This window comes from Myiozetetes cayanensis, unplaced genomic scaffold (assembly GCF_022539395.1).
Source record: "Myiozetetes cayanensis isolate MyiCay16 unplaced genomic scaffold, myiCay2020 scf16, whole genome shotgun sequence".
NCBI classification, from domain to species: domain Eukaryota; kingdom Metazoa; phylum Chordata; class Aves; order Passeriformes; family Tyrannidae; genus Myiozetetes; species Myiozetetes cayanensis.
The window spans coordinates 9703347-9719244 of record NW_026087270.1 but is presented as its reverse complement, the minus strand read 5'-3'; the positions used below and the strand labels follow the sequence as shown (position 1 = coordinate 9719244).

Below are 15898 nucleotides of genomic sequence, written 5' to 3'. Positions count from 1 at the left end.
GGCCGCAGCCCGGCTGCCCTAGCGCCGCCATGGCCGCCCCACAGTGCTCCGCGGGAGGAGCCGCTCTAGCCCCGCGCACCATAGACACGGCGGGCAGAGCCTATGGGAGCGCCGCCCCGGCGGGTGAGAACACGGCTGGACGAGCCGCGCTGCCGCTCCCGGCGGACTTCCGGCAGGGGGACCGCCCCCTGGTCACGGGGCCGCCGGGGCGGCGGGGGAGTCACGGACCGGAGCGACCGGCGGGGACAGCGAGGGACAGCCCCCATGGGAACAGCCCGGGGACAGCGAGGGACAGCCCCCATGGGAGCAGCCCAGGGACAGCGAGGGACAGCCCCCATGGGGACAGCCCAGGGACAGCGAAGGACAGACCCCATGGGAGCAGCCCGGGGACAGCGAGGGACAGCCCCCATGGGAGCAGCCCGGGGACAGCGAGGGACAGCCCCCATGGGAACAGCCCGGGGACAGCGAGGACAGACCCCATGGGAGCAGCCCGGGGACAGCGAGGGACAGCCCCCATGGGAGCAGCCCAGGGGCAGCCCGGGGACAGCGAGCCCCCCACAGGGACAGTCCGGGGACAGAGAGCCCCCCACGGACGCCCACACACCACGGACGGCGGCGAGAACCTCCCAGAACCCCGGGCAGCCCCTGCAGCCCTGGGCCCTCCAGCCACCGCTGACAGAGGCTTGTAGGGATCCACCGGGATGTGAGGGGGGGGCGAGGGCAGGCACACGCTCGCCCCCGCGCAGACAGGCCCTTGTGCTGCACAGACACCGAGCCTGCAGACAGACAGACAGACACGCACAGAGCCTGCACAAAGATACAGCCTGCAGCCCAGGGCAGGACAGTTTTATTCCCCCGCGGCCCCTCAGCCGGCTGCCACCGTCTCCTTCACCCAGGCCAGGACGCGCTGCACGTCCACGTACACGCCGTACTTGGCAGCAGTGCAGGTCTTGTCGTAGCTGAGGATGCCGGCTGCATACCAGGTGTTGTCATCGGGGTCCTGCACAGCAAAGGCCCCGCCGGCATCCCCGTAGCAGGTGTCCTCCCGCAGCTCACTCATACCCACGCAGAAGGTATCGTTGCTGAGGATGGGCTGCACCCAGTAGGACGCATTCCGTGCCCCATAGTACTCCTGGCACTGCTTGTCCTCAGCCACCGGGAGCATCACGTACTTCAGCATGTCGGAGAACGCGAAGGTGGCACCACGGCCCCAGCCTGAGACATAGCCCACCCTCCCTGGCTGCACGTAGTCTTTCTGGGGCAGGCAGATGGGCATCACCTCCTCTCCAACAAGCACCTTCTGCTTGAGCTTCAGCAGGGCCAGGTCCACAGCCTGCGGGTAGCCAGGGTGCAGCACGATGCGCTCGATGTCCAAGGCGGGCTGCTCCCGGCTGCCCAGGAACAGCTGCAGCGTAGGGGCGATCTCCTCCAGGTTGGTGTTCTCGCTGTGGTTCAGGTACACGTTCCTGCCCGTGGTCAGCAGCCACTGGTCACTGATAAGTGTGGCCCCCACAGTGAGGTTGTGGCGTGTCACCATCCGGGCCTGCCAAGGGAAGCTGCCCTTCAGAGCCAGCAGGCCCCCGATGATGCGCTGCATGTGCTGGGGCGGGTTCTTCGGCTTTCCACACACTGCATAGGGCAGAGCAGGGCCCAGGTGAGCCCTCTCAGCCCAGTGGTGCTCAGCAGCCCCAGGGAGCAGCCCCTGCAGCCCTTTGACTGCACAGACTGCTCTTCACAGCCCCAGCCCCTGTAGCTCTGCTCTCACCTGGCTCGCAGACAGGCACCTCCTTACCAGCTTCAGGACTCACCCAAACCTGATTCCCATCACATTTGTATGTTCCTTTGAAGAGAAACCAGAGTCAGCATCCCTGCCCTGCAACCAGGGAGGCACAGAGGTGCCTGTATCTCCCCAGGGCTTGGGTGAGCAGGTGTAGCTACTCATACCCCCAAGGAAGTGTGTGTGTGGGGTGCTGCATCCCCAGCATTGGGGCAGCCCCTTTCATCCCCTGGAGGTGGGGATGTGCCTCACCATCACCGGAGCCACGCAGCTGGTAGTAGGGGTCACAGCGGTACCTGACCACCAGGTGCTCCACATGGCCGTGTTCAATCTCCGCAGGCTTTGCACAGCTCCACTCTGCAGGCAGAGAATGCTCAGCTGGCCCAGAGCACCTAGCTGAGGACGTGCTCCCACCTCCATTGGTTCCCTCCCTAGTTCCATCTTCCCTGCCCCATGTCTGCTCCCTGCCAAGTCCCTCCCCTCCAGCTGAACCCCAGTGCTCCCCCTGCCCTGGAAGGTACCGGTGGCAGCTGCAGTCCCCAGCACGCTCCAGGCCAGGCCAGCAATCAGCAGCTCTGCAGGTCTGCAGGGAGGAGAGGGCAGCATCAGCAGAGAGCTCCCAGAGAGCTCCCCTGCTCCCAGCCATGGGCTCCACCAAGACCCTGGTCGAGCTCATGTCCTGTCCCAGGAGCCAGACCTGGACCCTGCTGCTGCAGAGGGCAGGGCTGCAGGGTTGGAACCTGGGATGCTTCCAGGCCCAACATGGGTCCTGCCATGGCCCTCAGCAGGGCCAGGTCCTCAGCCAGGCAAGCAGGACAGACAGAGCACTGAGCATATGGAGGGAAACATCAGTGTTGCTCACCCCATGCTCACAGCAGCCTCCTCCTGCAGGTCACTGCTGCTCTGGGCTCCCTCCTTACCCCTTTTATTGCCACCTCCCTCCCACCAGTACAGCCCAAGAGCTCCAGACCTCCTGACCCTGCTGCCTGCAGCCAGCACCTTTCCCAGCAGGAGGAGCACAAAAAGCCCCACCTGGCTCTGCGCCGGCCTGGCAGAGCCTCTTGGGAAGCTGCCAAGCCCCCACGGGAAGCCAAGGTGCCAAGAGTTTCCTGGATTTTGCAGCTACAAATATGGGGGAGGGGTCTGGCTGCCGATGCCGGTGCCTTGGCACTGTGACACCAGCTGAGGCTCACAGAGAGACCAGCCCCTGCCCTCAGCAAACCTGCCCTGTGCCCACACCTACCACAGTCCCTTCAGGGCACAGGCGACTGCCCCAGTGCTGGCAGGAGAAGCTGGGTCCCAGGAGCTGGGTCCATTCCATCTCATGCCTGGCTCTGCTCATAGGTAGGGCACACCCACCCAGAGCTGGGGTACCAGTGCCCTGGGCAGTGCCAGCCCTACTGGCCAAGGGGAACAGCATGTCCCATGCCAGGGACAGGCTCTGAGGGAGCCCAGGCAAGCCGGCTTCCAACCACCCCTTCCCACGCAGTGGGGCTGCAGCCCTGTGTCCTGGCAGCCCCTGGCCCCAGGAGTGCAGGTTGTTTGTCAGCAGCAGAGGGCTCAACCCAGGCTTACGGGAACTCACAGCAGCAACTGCTGGCCAGTGCCCAGCTGGATGTGGCTGGGCAGCAGCAGGGGTGCAGGGCAGAGTACATCAGCCTGTTCCCATGAGCAGTCTGCCTCCAGCAGCACAGCTGAGGGGCAACAGGAGGGGAGGGAACCAGTGCTGCAGGGAAGCCACCTCAAAATCATTCACAGCATGCAGTGCTAGCCCCAGCCCTGAGCCACTGAAGCTTGGCCTGACAGGGTCTTGCCAGTGGCCCCCTGCCCCTTGGATGCTCTAGCTCTTCAGGCTCAGGTGGCTGGTCCTAAACAGCCCATGTGGCTTTCCCATCCTCTGTGAGCTTCTTCCTATTTCATGGGGCATTTGAGCCCCCAAACAATGCAGAGCTTGACATCTCTGATCCAGCACCAGCCATACTTGTGCCACCACACAGAAAGCTTGAGTCAATTCATCAGGGCTTGGCAGCTCTGATCCGTGAACCGTGCAAGCACTTTAGGAACTTTAGTGCTATGTCACTCTCAGCCTGGAAGAGCAAGAGTCTCCCAGGCCCTCTCCAAAGCACATCAAGACCTTGGCCGACAGATCAGGTGATTTCCCTGTTAGAGCAGCGGTAAGTGTCACCTGCCCACAGCAGAGAATCTGGGAAATGAAGAGGCTAGTGCATGGGGCTGCAGAGGGGGGGAGCAGGTGGGTGATGACCCTGACATGAGCTGAAGGCCACTCAGAGCAGGGGCAGCAATTGTAAACAACTTTGGGGAAGTGCTGTGGCGCAATCCTGCTCTGCAGGGTGGACTGCAAAAGGCTGCCAAAGGGAATGATGTGTCCAGGGTAAGCTCTTGTTCAAGAAAAGCCCCAGATAAGTGCAGGAAGTTCAGGGTGAGGGAACAGTCAGCACCAGAGGCTTCAGAAACAAAATCAACAGGCAGAAGCACTACCAATCAGACTCTTTCCATAATAACAGGGCGTAACTGCAGCCATCTCCAAACAGCTGTGTACTGCCAGCAAAGGGAAGAACTGGCACCCAGCACCCCCAAGTGCCTGGCCTCAGGCAGAGGTCCTTGCCAGGGGAGCCCTGGTGCACTTCTGTCAGTCCATCCCAGAGCTCAGCTGTCCTGCAGCTTCTCCCACCAGAAAAGCAGAAGCAACATAGAGAGCTGATCCTGCTTGGCTCAGGAGAGCTGGGCTGTGTCCCTCCAGCCCATAGGGTATCCCCAGAGTAACACATAAGACCAGGTGAGCCAAACGTTTATTGACACTTGGGCTGGGTTCAGCTGACCATAGCGAAGCCAAAACACAGCTCTGGGCGGTGGCACTGGTGTGGAGGTCCCCTCCCCTGTTCCCCACCAATGCAGCCCCTGTTTCACCCATCACAGGTTCTTCTCAGGGGCTGGCACCAGGACCGTGGCTTGGTCCCAGCCTGCTCAGCACTGGAATTATCAGACTCATCCCTGCTTAGCCATGGGTCCTCCCGGCTAGACCTTGGTTCTGCAGCATGTCAGCACCGGTGATCCGCTCCAACCGCATCCATGACATTCTTGAAGCCCTGCTCCCTAGCAGGGACAGTGCGAGATGGCTGGGCCGGCCTGGCACTGCAGCTCAGCCCCGTGGTGGTGCTGCTCGTGCGCCCACACGAAGCTGATCAGAGCCACCCTGGGCCCAGGGGCTCCCTGGGGAGGTACCTGGACCCCACTCACCTCAGCAGCTCCTCCAGTTCCCGCTTCACTGCCCCCACCACCGGCGGCCCGTGGTACACGAGGGCTGTGTACAGCTGCACAAGCGAGGCTCCAGCACGGATCTTCTCCAGGGCATCCCGCCCGCTGCTCACCCCACCCACTCCGATGATGGGCACCCGACCTGTGGGCAGGCACAGGGTCAGGATGGCACGGGCAATGCTGGCATACACCTCCCAAGCCCTGCTCTGCCCTTACCCTGGGTGAGGCAGTACATATCCCTGATGGTCTGTGTGGAGAGCTCCCGCAGGGGCTTCCCGCTGAGGCCCCCGGGCTCCATGCGCTGCCTGCTCCGGAGGCTGCTGGGGCGGCTCACAGTGGTGTTGCTGACAATCAACCCATCCACACCTAGCTGAGGGGGGCAGCAGCATGAGGACACAGCCACAACAAGCAGCTCTCCCCCATCCCATCCCATCCCTGGGCTGCCAGCTCAGGGCTCCCCCAGCATATGACCCAGAAACATGCCTGGGCACAAAGCAGCTGCCCCTCAGTGCCTGGACTGTCTAGGTCACCCAAGACAGACTCCAAGCTACCCAGGATACCATCCTGTGGCAGCCAGGGAGCTGCAGGTACAGCTGTCCTGTCAGGAGAGACCTGTCAGGAGTGCCACAGTTCTGCCCCTGTGCAGTGTGAGGTGAGGCACAAGGCACACCAGCCTCCCCTTCCCATCTTACCTCGCAGACAACGCTGGCAATGTCACGCTTGTCCTGTGCAGTGAGGTCAGGGGCGATCTTCACCAACACGGCTGGCTTATGCTTGCAGGACAGCAGGTCCCTCTCTGCCAGCACCTGTGGGTGCACATGGCAGGGAGAGGCCTCATGCCCTGACCAGGAGCCATGAGCACCAACCAGCACAGGGACAGGCCCTGCTCCTCTACATGGCACTTCTGACAGAGAGGTACCTCAGTACAGGGCCTGGGGCACACAGCCAGCACAGGACCCTGATGACACCCAAAGCCGTGGGATGGGCGACTTTCTGCCTCTGGCAGGAGCAGAGTGGATGGCGATATCTCACTGTTCCCAAGCCCTTTGCTGGGGTACAGTGTCCTGGTGCACCCCATGGCAGCAGCTGATCAGGGGACATCTCAGCAGCCCTGCCCACCACTCCTGGGAGCCACCCCACTTATCCCTGTGCCAGGGCAAACCCATTGGCTGGATTGGAGCAGACACTGCCAGGGGACAGCATGCATCCGGTGCTGCAGCTGCAGTTCAGGCTGGCTGGCGGGGACCACCCACCTTTCTCAGCAGGTCCTGCAGCTCAGTCTTGCCCTGCAGGTCCCGCAGCCCTGGGGTGTTTGGGCTGGACACATTCACAACCAGGTAGTCAGCCAAAGGGCCCAGCGTCCGGACCCCGGCCACGTAGTCAGCTGCTGCATCTATGGAGCTCTTGTTCTTGCCCAGGTTGATTCCAAGGGGCATACCCGCTGGAACACAGACATGGCTGAACTAGGGCAGCAGGACCAACCCCCACCCAAGGGCCAGAGCAACAAAAAGGGAGGCTCCAGGACCAGCTAAAATCAAGATGGGGATATGCAACTCACTTATTTAATGGGAATGGGCCTGGCACTGTCCCACAGCCACAGGAGCATCACCACAGCTGCCCCACTCAGCACCTCCCAGTACCACAGCCTGGCAGAGGTTGCCCTCCAGATCCACCTAGCTGGGGTCTTTTTGGCTTTGGCTTTAACATGTTTTGCCTAAGGCAATAAGTGGAACTTAATCCCAAAGAAAATGGCAAGAGAAAGGTGCCTGATCACAATCCCAAGGGGGAGAGTCTACAGCCCCAAGAGGGTCCTGCTGCCCGAGCGTACCTTGGTCTGGCCAGAATGCTCCTGTGCCTGGACACTGGTGTTACACACCTTTCCTGGCCTACAGCTACCTGGGAGACCCCCAAACCCACCCTGCAGACCCCAAGAGCAAAGTCTTATCTCACCACCAGTGAGCCTGGTCTGTGTCTCCTGGCGGGCCCGCAGCCTACGTTCCACTGCAACGTGGCCATGGCTGTTGAATCCATACCTGCACCAGGACACAGTGTTCAGGGCTGGGCCCAAACAGGACATGGGAGAAACAAAGCAGACATGTAGTCTCTGCAGCTCTGCTCAGCACATCCAACCCAAAAGTCACCACAGTACCAACCACAGAGCTGGGACCACCCAAATAACCCTGCACTGCCATGTACACTTGCAGGTGCTGGCACAGAGGGACCTGCTGCCCTGAGTGCAAGCCAGCCATGGGGTGAAAAATCACCCTGACCTTCCCCAAATAACCACCCTCAGGGTGGGCAGACTGCAGGACATGGCTGAGCACCACTCTCAGCTCCCACCTGTTGATGACCGCCTCATCCTCTGCCAGCCGGAAGACCCTGGGCTTGGGGTTCCCTTCCTGGGGCTTGGGCGTGACGGTCCCCACTTCCACAAAGCCAAAGCCCATCTTGTACAGCCCGTCCACAGCCTCACCCTGCTTGTCAAAGCCAGCGGCCAGGCCCAGGGGGTTGCGGAATCGCTGCCCGAGGACTCGCACCTCCTGCAGGGCCAGGTCTGGGTCAGGGCCCACTGACCGCAGGAAACACAGCCGGGGCCTCACTCCAGACCCCTCCCGAGCAGCCCCGGCTTTCTCCCCAGGCCTCCCTTCCACTGCCCCATGGAGTGGCCCCATGGAGTGCCTGCCCGAGAGATCCTCGCCGTCTCCCGCGGACCGTGATAGGTTTCCACGGGGACCCGACCTCCCGCCCACCCACTCCGCCCTCCCGACTCTCTGCCCCGCCCCGCCCCCGATCTCCTCCCGCCAGAGCCGCACCAGCGCGGGGCCGTCGGGACGGGCAGGGGGCAGCAGTCCGAGGGCAGCAGCGCGCAGAGCCAGGCAGTGGGCGGCCTCCGGGGGCAGCGCCCGGAGCGCGGGCATCACCGCCGCCGCGTAGAGCCGCTCGTCTCCCGCCGCCAGCGCCGAGCCCAGCAGCAGCCCGCAGCCTCCCAGCGCCAGCGCCCGCAGCCGCCCCTGCGCCACGGCCGTCAGCGGAGCGCCAGCACCGAGCCCCTCTACCGGCACCAGCACCCACCCATCCCGGTACGGAATTTTTCCCCGTTCCCTACCGGCACCACCACCCACCCATCCCGGTACGGAATTTTTCCCCGTTCCCTACCGGCACCACCACCCACCCATCCCCCTTCCGATCCCAACCCGGCACCCGCACCACCACCCATCCCATCCTCGTACCGGCATCGATCCCACTCCACCACCGCACCCATCCCACCCTGGTACCCATCCCATCTTGCTACCGGCACCCCCTTCCCATGCCATACCCTCATATCCCGGCTCTCTGGCCCCGGACCCCACACCACCCATCCCATCCCGTCCCGTCCCGCCCCATCCCCAGCCGTGCCCGGTCCCCGTGAGCAGCGGCCAGGCCGGCCCCGGCCCCCCCGCCCCGCTCACGCGCAGCGGCGCCGCCATGGGCTCAGCCCGCCACGTGCAGCACTTCCGGGAGCCTCCGCGGTGATTGGCAGAGCGCGGACCCTCCCAGCCAATAGCGACGCAGCAGCGGGTGAGGGCGGGCGCGCCGGAGGGAGCCCGGGCCGCTCCTCATCGGAACCGGCGGCGGGGCCCGAACAGCCCGGGCCCAGCTTTATTGGAACCGATGGCGAGGACGGAACAGCCCGGGGCCCAGATTTATTGGAACCGATGGTGAGGACGGAACAGCCCGGGGCCCAGATTTATTGGAACCGTCTGCGGCATCACGGACAGGCACAGGACAGGGACTGCACGGGTGTGGCAGCATCACGGACAGGTAAAGTACAGCCCTGGGAGACCCCACCCCTGGCTCGGCAAAAAACAAGGTGCTGCCACATATCCCGTCAGCTTCCACACCTGTTCAGTGCCCGGCAGCAGCAGAGCCCCCTAGCCCTGCCCTGTGCACAGCCAGTCGTGCTCAGTAGGCCGAGGCAGAACGTAAAGCCTTGGGAACAGACTCCCCTCAGAACACCATGAAAACCTGCAAGGGCTCCCCAAGAGGAGCCTCCTCTGGGAGCACAGAGCTGTCATGGAGGCAGCCAGGAACAGTGCCAAGAACATCAGGCACAGCTTCCCTGTACAGCTACCCAGGCTGACAGGGACCCAGTCTCACACGATTCCCCACAGTTCACCTCCTGAAGCAACAAAGATCAGTAAAGTGGCAGCACTTGGTGTAAGTATAGCAGGAAGAGAGCTCAAAAAGGAGTGCGTTCATTCGAGGTTAATACAGGAAACCAATTTCAAGGAAAGTCTTTTTCAGGGAGAAGCTCCTGCCCCTCCTTCCTGCAGCCCAGGAAGTTTTATGTCTTCTTCTTTAGCTCCTCAAATCTCCGAGAAAGATCATCAAAGTCAATGTCTTCTGAGGCAGAGGAGTTGGCGCCAGCAGATGCTGTTGGCAGCGTGTCCGGCACAGACGGTAATTCAGGCAGCACAAAGTTATCAATGGTATTAGGAGCTCCAGCTCTTGGTTTAGGAGAAGCTTCTGGCTTGGGCTCAGGCCCTGTTCAAAAGAGAAGTATCATTGCACTTTACTGTAAGCACACACTCACCGGGCCAAACGGAGCTGCACAGGGGAAAGCTCATCCCAGGAAACAGGCAGCACCAATGGGTTTTTCTGAACAGCCTCTAACACCCCCAGTTTCCCAAACCCCTGGACATACCAGGCACTGGTGCAGCAATGTCCTTGTCAGCACTTGGCTCATCAATCTGAAAAAGACTCTCAGTTACTACAGCTCTGTCTCAGCAGGCACGGTCACTCCAGCAATCCAGCGTGCAGGCAGAGCTCAGGGACACAGTCCCAGCAGAGCAGAGCACATTCCTCCCTGCCCTGAGCAGGCAGCATTGGCTTTGGAACAATCTGCCTCTCTTCCCAAAAAACAGAGGCAGCACTTCAGCTTTCCTCTCCAATTAAAACAGCTTCACTGACCATATTCTGGAACTGAATCAACAGAGCATATCCACTATCACGTCTGAAACATTCGAGGGCATGAGTGAGAAAAGACTGCCCTCTTCACCCATGTCATCACAGCTCTTCTGCCTTTCATCATAAACCACTGACAAGCCCTTGTGACTAGCAGCAGGGTATGAAATGATGCATTTCAGGTTTTGGTCTGGCTGGGACAAAGGCTCACAGCACACTTGGCTGTGCTGGCAAAGCTCCTCATTCCCTGCAGGCTGCAGTCAGCGACATCCATCCCCACCCAGTTCACCTGCACTGCTTGCGAGCGTGCCTGCCCCTCCCAGACTTAGGTTGCTTTGCAGGGAGCCCAAGGTTAAGCACACACAAGTGCTCAGCTTTGCTCCTCCCTACTCAGAATAACGCAAAAACAAGCAGCATGTCACCAGAGTGTGGGAGGCATGACCATGAACTACAGCAACAAAACCACAAACAAGCAAAGAAGGGGAAGTCTCCAGCCTCTCTTTCATTGTTCCCCAAGGACCGAGTAAAGTCTGGGAAAAGAAGAGTGTTTAAACATACAGCATCTGGGTCAGCCAAAACTGTCATTCAGGCTAACTATTAATTAGTTCAAAAGCCATAATTAAACAGACTTGAGGTGATAAACCCTTCACATGGCAAAACCCAGGATTTGTAGACTCTGCTTCTGCTTGTTAACGATTTATCGCTACTTGAACGATGCAGCAAGAAAAATCCTGGCTTTCCTTTGCAGCCAAAGCACAGAGCTGAACAAGGAACTTCTCCCTGCAAGTCATCCTCCCATCACATGCACTCAGTGATTCACCCGTAAGCAATGCCAGCACCACCCCGAAAGCTCCAAAGGTCGGCAGCAGTAATGAACACTTCCCTTCTCTGTGGCTACCACTGCACTCTCTTTGAGGGTCCCTCTGCTACCTGCAATGGCCGTTCAGCTCAGGCACTTACAGACTCATATGTGGGTGGGTTTGCCGGAATCGGTGGTGGGTGGATGTTAGTGAAAGGCTGGTAGGTCCCCACTGGCAGGCCACTGAAGTTCTCCTGTACAGAGAGATCAGTCACGCACCAGACTACTCACCTGGGATACCAAACACCTACAGCTGCTACTGGAGCCACAGGAAGTAGTCTTAGATAAATGCAAGCAAGTATCCAACTGGATTGAGTTTATGCTTACAAGTAAAAGATTCTCAGGTATTAAATCAGTTGTAGTCACCTGGAGCAGGCAGACCCAGCTAACAGGATTATTCTAAAGAATCAGCACAGGTAAACACTTCATCTTTCAAGGCATAAGAAGTAACAGGACAAAAAGGGAATACTCTGCCATTTCTGGGCCTTTGTGTAGTATCACAGAACAGGAAGGAGATTTCTGCCTCACACAAAGCTCTGTATTATACTCTCACTTGTAACACAACAGTGCCTCTAGGAAGCAGACTTGGCACAAGTCCTCAGCATGTTTATGCCTGGGCCAACAGCCAGCTGATGATACTTGGCCCAGATCTTCCACAAAAAACACTGTAGCACTACTGGGACCATATTAAGACTCCAAGCCATCCCACTCTTCTGACAGTCTCGAGTCTACACAGATATCCTGAAAATTATTGAATTTAGAGAATGGGGCTCTTTTCAGCTCCCATATTCCACCCTCACAGCAAGTCATCTGCAAAAGCCATTGGCTTAGTCTCCTTCCCTTGCAGGTCTGAAGGCAAGGCTCTTCCGCATTTTTCTGTGCTGTTCCCACCCCAAAAAACTCACCTGATTTCCTTGACTGAATCTTGGCACACTACCAGCCTACCAACTTCGAAGTGCAGCTCCAACTCCTGGACAAAAGCCTGGCAGTCAGAAGACTGCCTCAGGAGTTAAGTCTGGACTCCTCTGTTCCCTGAAGGCAAAGAGGGCTGGCTGGAGAACAGGGATAGGAACCTCCACAGTCAAGAAGCAACATGAAGCTTCAGCTGCACTGCCAACAGTCTCCATCCCATGTAATCTCACACCAACACAATGGCCTTCTGACACATCAAGGTATCAGGTACAGACACTTTCCAGTCAGCAGGCACAAGGCTAAGTGCCATACTCAGAGTCTTTCACAGAAAAAAGAAACACACAATGCCAAGGAACTTACCGGTCCCTTTGGAGGTGGATAGGAGAAGGGTGGATTTGGTGTTGGCATGGGCATGGGCATCATCACGGGCATGGGTACTAACCCATCATGACCCATCATCGGGGCTGTAAATCCACCACCTCCACCCCCTCCATGGCCACCCTTCTTCACATCATCCGTGAACCCCACATCAATTAGATCTGCTTCTCCACCTGCTGGGGCTTCAGCCTGGAAAGGGTAGAAGAATCCTGCTCACCACCACATCTCTGTTCCAATCACCACCCTCTGAACAGCAGTAGATGCAGCCTTCATCACTGGACAAGATGGGAATAAACAACGAGGACAGAAGAGAGAGAGTGGCTTTACAGTGGAATTATGGAAAACAGAACAGGAACCAGGCAGAAGCATGAGTAACTACGGCCACATGCTGTAGGGCTGTGGGAAGGAACAAGGATCGTGCTGTGCTGGGGCTGTCTACAGGATACTGAAGCACAATGATCACCAAGTTCACTGCAATGCCACAGCCCACAGCTCACTCACCATCACCACAGAGTCAGGCTCATAGGGCACATTGTAGTTCTTAGCAATCTCAATGAGGTATCTCTCCACCAGGATCTTGGGCGGCGCCTCCACGCTCAGCTTGTGCATCAGCTGCAACACAGACATGGAGAGACTCAGTGGGGCCAGGGCAGTGCAGCACCCCACAGCCCCGGCCCAGCACCATCCCAGCTCTATCCCAGCCAGGGCCACCAGCTGCAGGGAGCACTGAGCAGCTCTGGAGGAGCCTCTGCCCAGTGCAGCACACTGTGGGCAGCCACAGACCAGGGCTCCATGTGCTCCCCATCCACAACCAGCACGGCAGGGCCCCCCTGCCCAAGCTCTCAGCACCATGCTCCAACACAGGAGGGCTCCATATGCCCACCCTGCTCTGCAGTGACCGTGGGCATCACCCACAGGCCCAAGGGGCAGTAAGCCTCGGCAGGTGTGGCTGCTCTGCCAGCTCCAGCTGTTCCACCGGTTCATTACCCTGTCGTTGACTGTTCCAATCTGGTTTGTCCGGCACAGCTTCCCATACTCCTTGCTGTACTTGGCACACAGCTGGTCAGCCACCTGCAACGGGAGAGAAACTCTAGGAACATGCACACTCTTGCTTTCCCCCACCACACACTTCACACCTGCTGTACCTCCAACAGCTGCCCCCCTCCCTCTCATTTCTGCCCCTGAGCATCCCTGTTCAGCAGCCACAGCCACCCTGCATGCTCCAGGGACACCAGGTCTCCATCTGCAGAGCTCGTGAAAACACATCCTCTGTTTTAGCGACACAAAGTCCCAGACAAGGGCTTCCACCAGCTTCTGGCAGCATCATCCCCACCCTGCATGCACAACACCCTCAAGGAACCCTACTCACAATCTTCAACTCAGCCACTTCCGACTGGAGACGTGGTGCAGCCCAAATCAGGGTTGATACCGCCTCTGCCAGGCCAGAGTCCAGCTCCCTAGGACACAAAAACCAGTTCCCTCATGCACCCTGCCTTTGCTGCTCTCAACCCGCCTAGCCTCAAAGTTCCCATTCTCCACGCTGGGCACCAGAGTCTTCCCTGCCTGGGGAAGAAGAGGTCTCTGGGAGCCTTAGGACACTGAGACAAACACAGGTGCCCCTCTGTACCCCAGACCTGCCCCCCAGCAGTGTCCCTCCCTGAGCCCAGGACCCTCTCAGTCAAAGCTTACTTCATGGACTGGATCAAGCCGAAGCGGGCAAGCAGTAGATCACAGTACAGCTCCAGGATCTCCATGGCCTCCACAAGGTAATCTTCGCGGATGATGTGCTCCACACGAATCCTGGCACGCTCATCTTTTCCAGCTGCCAGGTAATCTGCAATCTCCTTCCTTGCCTTCTGGGCCAACTCAGCTGCAGCACACATTCCCGAGCGTGGTCACCGTGCTGGCTGGGGCTGCTGCCTCCAGACCCCCCACAGTCCCCACCACACCCAAAGCCACCAGCAGCTTCTCTCCCCCACTGAGCCTCCTCAGCATGAGACACTCAGCCATGGCTTGGCAGAGCCCTTGTGTCCAGGTCCAAGTACACTAACTCACAGGAGAAAGGAGGGTGGGCTTTAGCTGCTGGAAACACTCCTGCACCTACAACCTCCCTGCAGAGTCAGCCAGGACCACAGACCTTATCTGCCTCAGGGCAGGGCAGGTAGGGAGAGCCTCCCACAGCACCCAGGGAGTTTCTTTCCCACTGTGCTGTGAGCACACACAACCCACAGCTACCAGTCCACACCCTGCACTCCAGCACCTGCCAGGCAGGTAGACAGAAGCCAGCTGTAGCCAGCCTGCTCCTCGGGGCCCTCACAAACTGGGACAAGCTGCAAGGCCTGGATCCAGCATGGAAGAGCAGAAAGATACCAAATACTCGGCCCACAAAAGCACCCTGACTTCAGAAAAACCTCTAAGTTTCCTGAGCCCCAAAGGTATGGTGGAGCCTACCAGCCCCCTCCAGTACTCACTCTTCTTTTTCTCCAGCAGTTTGAGGCGATTGATAACAAGGCGCAGGTTGACTCGCAAGCGCTCGGCCTTGAACCCAGAGCCCAGCATCATAAACACCTTCTGGGGAGAAGAGGGAGGGTCACAGGAACTGGGGAGGCCAAGAAATTCCCCCAAAAGCCCAGGCCTGCCATTCCAGAATCTGGTTGTTTATAAATAGCTGGACCTCCAGCACTCATCATTACCTCTTCCACTTCACAACCCTGCGCCTAACCAAGCCCAACAGGTTTGGCCTTGGAAGCTTCCAGGAAACTTCCTGGATATTTTTAAAGAAACAGGAAAGTCAACTGGAAGAAAAAAGCCCATCTCTGTCCTACCAATATGCAAGTTATAAACCGGCTAAATAACTACCCCAAGAACTGCAGAAACTAAGGTTTTAACAGTCGTGTCAGGAGAAGGAAAAGCTGCCATTCCACATTCCCCACACTCTTCCTGCTTACTGAACACACGCTCTGGCACTCCCCCAGTCTCCGCAGGAGCCATGTCAACTCAATAAACCTACAGAAAGCCAATTCTGAAGATATTTAATTAGAGCATTTTGCTTTGCCGAGAACCGCTAATCAAAAAACCCCTAAAGCTTCCTGAAAAGATATCACATAGGAAGACGTTGGTTTGTATTTCGCCTTCCCATCCTCGGTGCCGGCGGCTGCTCTGCCCAGCGCGGGGCGAGTCGTGACCCGGCCCGGCTGCCAGGGCGGCCACATCAGCCCCACCAGCCGCCCGGCGAGACCCGCCGTGTCCGGCCCAGGGCCCAGGGCCAGTTCGGACAGTGCTCTGGGCGGGCTCCATCGGCGCAGCTGCACCCGAGGAGCCGCGGGGGGAATTCCCTCTCTCTCCCCAGCGAACGGGAACGTCCTACAGCGCAGGAGGGACTGCGGGAGACTCTGGGCAAGGGCCTCCCCGTCACCGCAGCACCCCTCGGCCGCAGAGCGCGCCCCACTGCCCCGCTCCTCCTCCGTGGCCCGGACCCCGCTCACCTCCGGCAGCTCCGCGCCTCTGTCACCCAAAATGGCGCGCCCCGGTGGCAGCGCCGCACCGCGAGCGGAGGGATCCCCAGAGCCGGCACTCCCCGCTCCCTGCCCGGGGCACGGCCGAGCCGCCGCGGCGGGCGCTCTTCTGGTCTAGCCCCCCAGATGCCTCTCCGGCGCGGCGGCTACCGGGCAGGAACGGGGAGGAGCGGGAACGGCCCCGGGAGAGGGGCGCAGAGGGACTACATGGCTCGGCGGAGGGATCCTGTGCGCGGC

At 59.4% G+C, this 15898-nt stretch overlaps 3 protein-coding genes across 7 annotated transcripts; all 3 read right to left on the bottom strand.

The window, feature by feature from the left end:
• Positions 1-805: 805 nt before the first annotated feature.
• LOC126637981 (haptoglobin-like) lies at positions 806-2669 on the bottom strand. 2 transcript variants are annotated; one of them, XM_050311568.1, is made up of 5 exons: positions 2640-2669; positions 2287-2360; positions 2030-2134; positions 1766-1840; positions 806-1629 (listed from the first exon to the last, which is right to left on the bottom strand). In XM_050311568.1, exons 1-5 carry the CDS (start codon positions 2642-2644, stop codon positions 866-868), a joined length of 1023 nt encoding a protein of 340 aa, XP_050167525.1. In that variant the 5' UTR covers positions 2645-2669; the 3' UTR covers positions 806-865. The 2 variants fall into 2 exon arrangements, with proteins under 2 accessions (XP_050167525.1, XP_050167526.1); XM_050311569.1 differs by having other exon boundaries at positions 2299-2360; positions 2640-2665.
• A 1901-nt stretch (positions 2670-4570) lies between these two features.
• Positions 4571-8378, bottom strand: DHODH (dihydroorotate dehydrogenase (quinone)). 2 transcript variants are annotated; one of them, XM_050311239.1, is made up of 9 exons: positions 8370-8378; positions 7867-8064; positions 7394-7593; positions 7004-7086; positions 6307-6494; positions 5746-5859; positions 5270-5423; positions 5036-5195; positions 4571-4891 (listed from the first exon to the last, which is right to left on the bottom strand). In XM_050311239.1, exons 1-9 carry the CDS (start codon positions 8373-8375, stop codon positions 4837-4839), a joined length of 1158 nt encoding a protein of 385 aa, XP_050167196.1. In that variant the 5' UTR covers positions 8376-8378; the 3' UTR covers positions 4571-4836. The 2 variants fall into 2 exon arrangements, with proteins under 2 accessions (XP_050167196.1, XP_050167197.1); XM_050311240.1 differs by having other exon boundaries at positions 7007-7086.
• Positions 8379-8691: 313 nt separating this feature from the next.
• IST1 (IST1 factor associated with ESCRT-III) lies at positions 8692-15867 on the bottom strand. Of its 3 annotated transcripts, none has more exons than XM_050311593.1 (10): positions 15632-15862; positions 14618-14717; positions 13836-14016; positions 13516-13603; positions 13134-13217; positions 12648-12758; positions 12129-12335; positions 10958-11050; positions 9738-9783; positions 8692-9577 (listed from the first exon to the last, which is right to left on the bottom strand). In XM_050311593.1, exons 2-10 carry the CDS (start codon positions 14706-14708, stop codon positions 9378-9380), a joined length of 1101 nt encoding a protein of 366 aa, XP_050167550.1. In that variant the 5' UTR covers positions 14709-14717; positions 15632-15862; the 3' UTR covers positions 8692-9377. The 3 variants fall into 3 exon arrangements, with proteins under 3 accessions (XP_050167550.1, XP_050167551.1, XP_050167553.1); XM_050311594.1 differs by having other exon boundaries at positions 14618-14714; XM_050311596.1 differs by lacking the exons at positions 8692-9577; positions 9738-9783 and adding an exon at positions 9790-10015 and having other exon boundaries at positions 15632-15867.
• Positions 15868-15898: the final 31 nt, after the last annotated feature.

What these genes read in the sequence shown, in the direction of transcription:
- LOC126637981 (XM_050311568.1), bottom strand. An exon ending in TGCCACCGGTACCTTCCAGG is followed by an intron (nt 2,135 to 2,286) that starts GCAGGGGGAGCA and finishes CTCTGCCTGCAG; the next exon opens with AGTGGAGCTGTGCAAAGCCT. An exon ending in GCTGCGTGGCTCCGGTGATG is followed by an intron (nt 1,841 to 2,029) that starts GTGAGGCACATC and finishes TTCTCTTCAAAG; the next exon opens with GAACATACAAATGTGATGGG.
- DHODH (XM_050311239.1), bottom strand. An exon ending in ACAGACCAGGCTCACTGGTG is followed by an intron (nt 6,495 to 7,003) that starts GTGAGATAAGAC and finishes TCTGTGTTCCAG; the next exon opens with CGGGTATGCCCCTTGGAATC. An exon ending in GAACTGGAGGAGCTGCTGAG is followed by an intron (nt 4,892 to 5,035) that starts GTGAGTGGGGTC and finishes TGTCCCTGCTAG; the next exon opens with GGAGCAGGGCTTCAAGAATG.
- IST1 (XM_050311593.1), bottom strand. Translation starts at nt 14,708, where the DNA reads ATGATGCTGGGCTCTGGGTTCAAGGCCGAGCGCTTGCGAGTCAACCTG. An exon ending in GGCTTGATCCAGTCCATGAA is followed by an intron (nt 13,604 to 13,835) that starts GTAAGCTTTGAC and finishes TTTGTGTCCTAG; the next exon opens with GGAGCTGGACTCTGGCCTGG. An exon ending in ACCCACCCACATATGAGTCT is followed by an intron (nt 9,784 to 10,957) that starts GTAAGTGCCTGA and finishes AGTCTTTTTCAG; the next exon opens with ATTGATGAGCCAAGTGCTGA.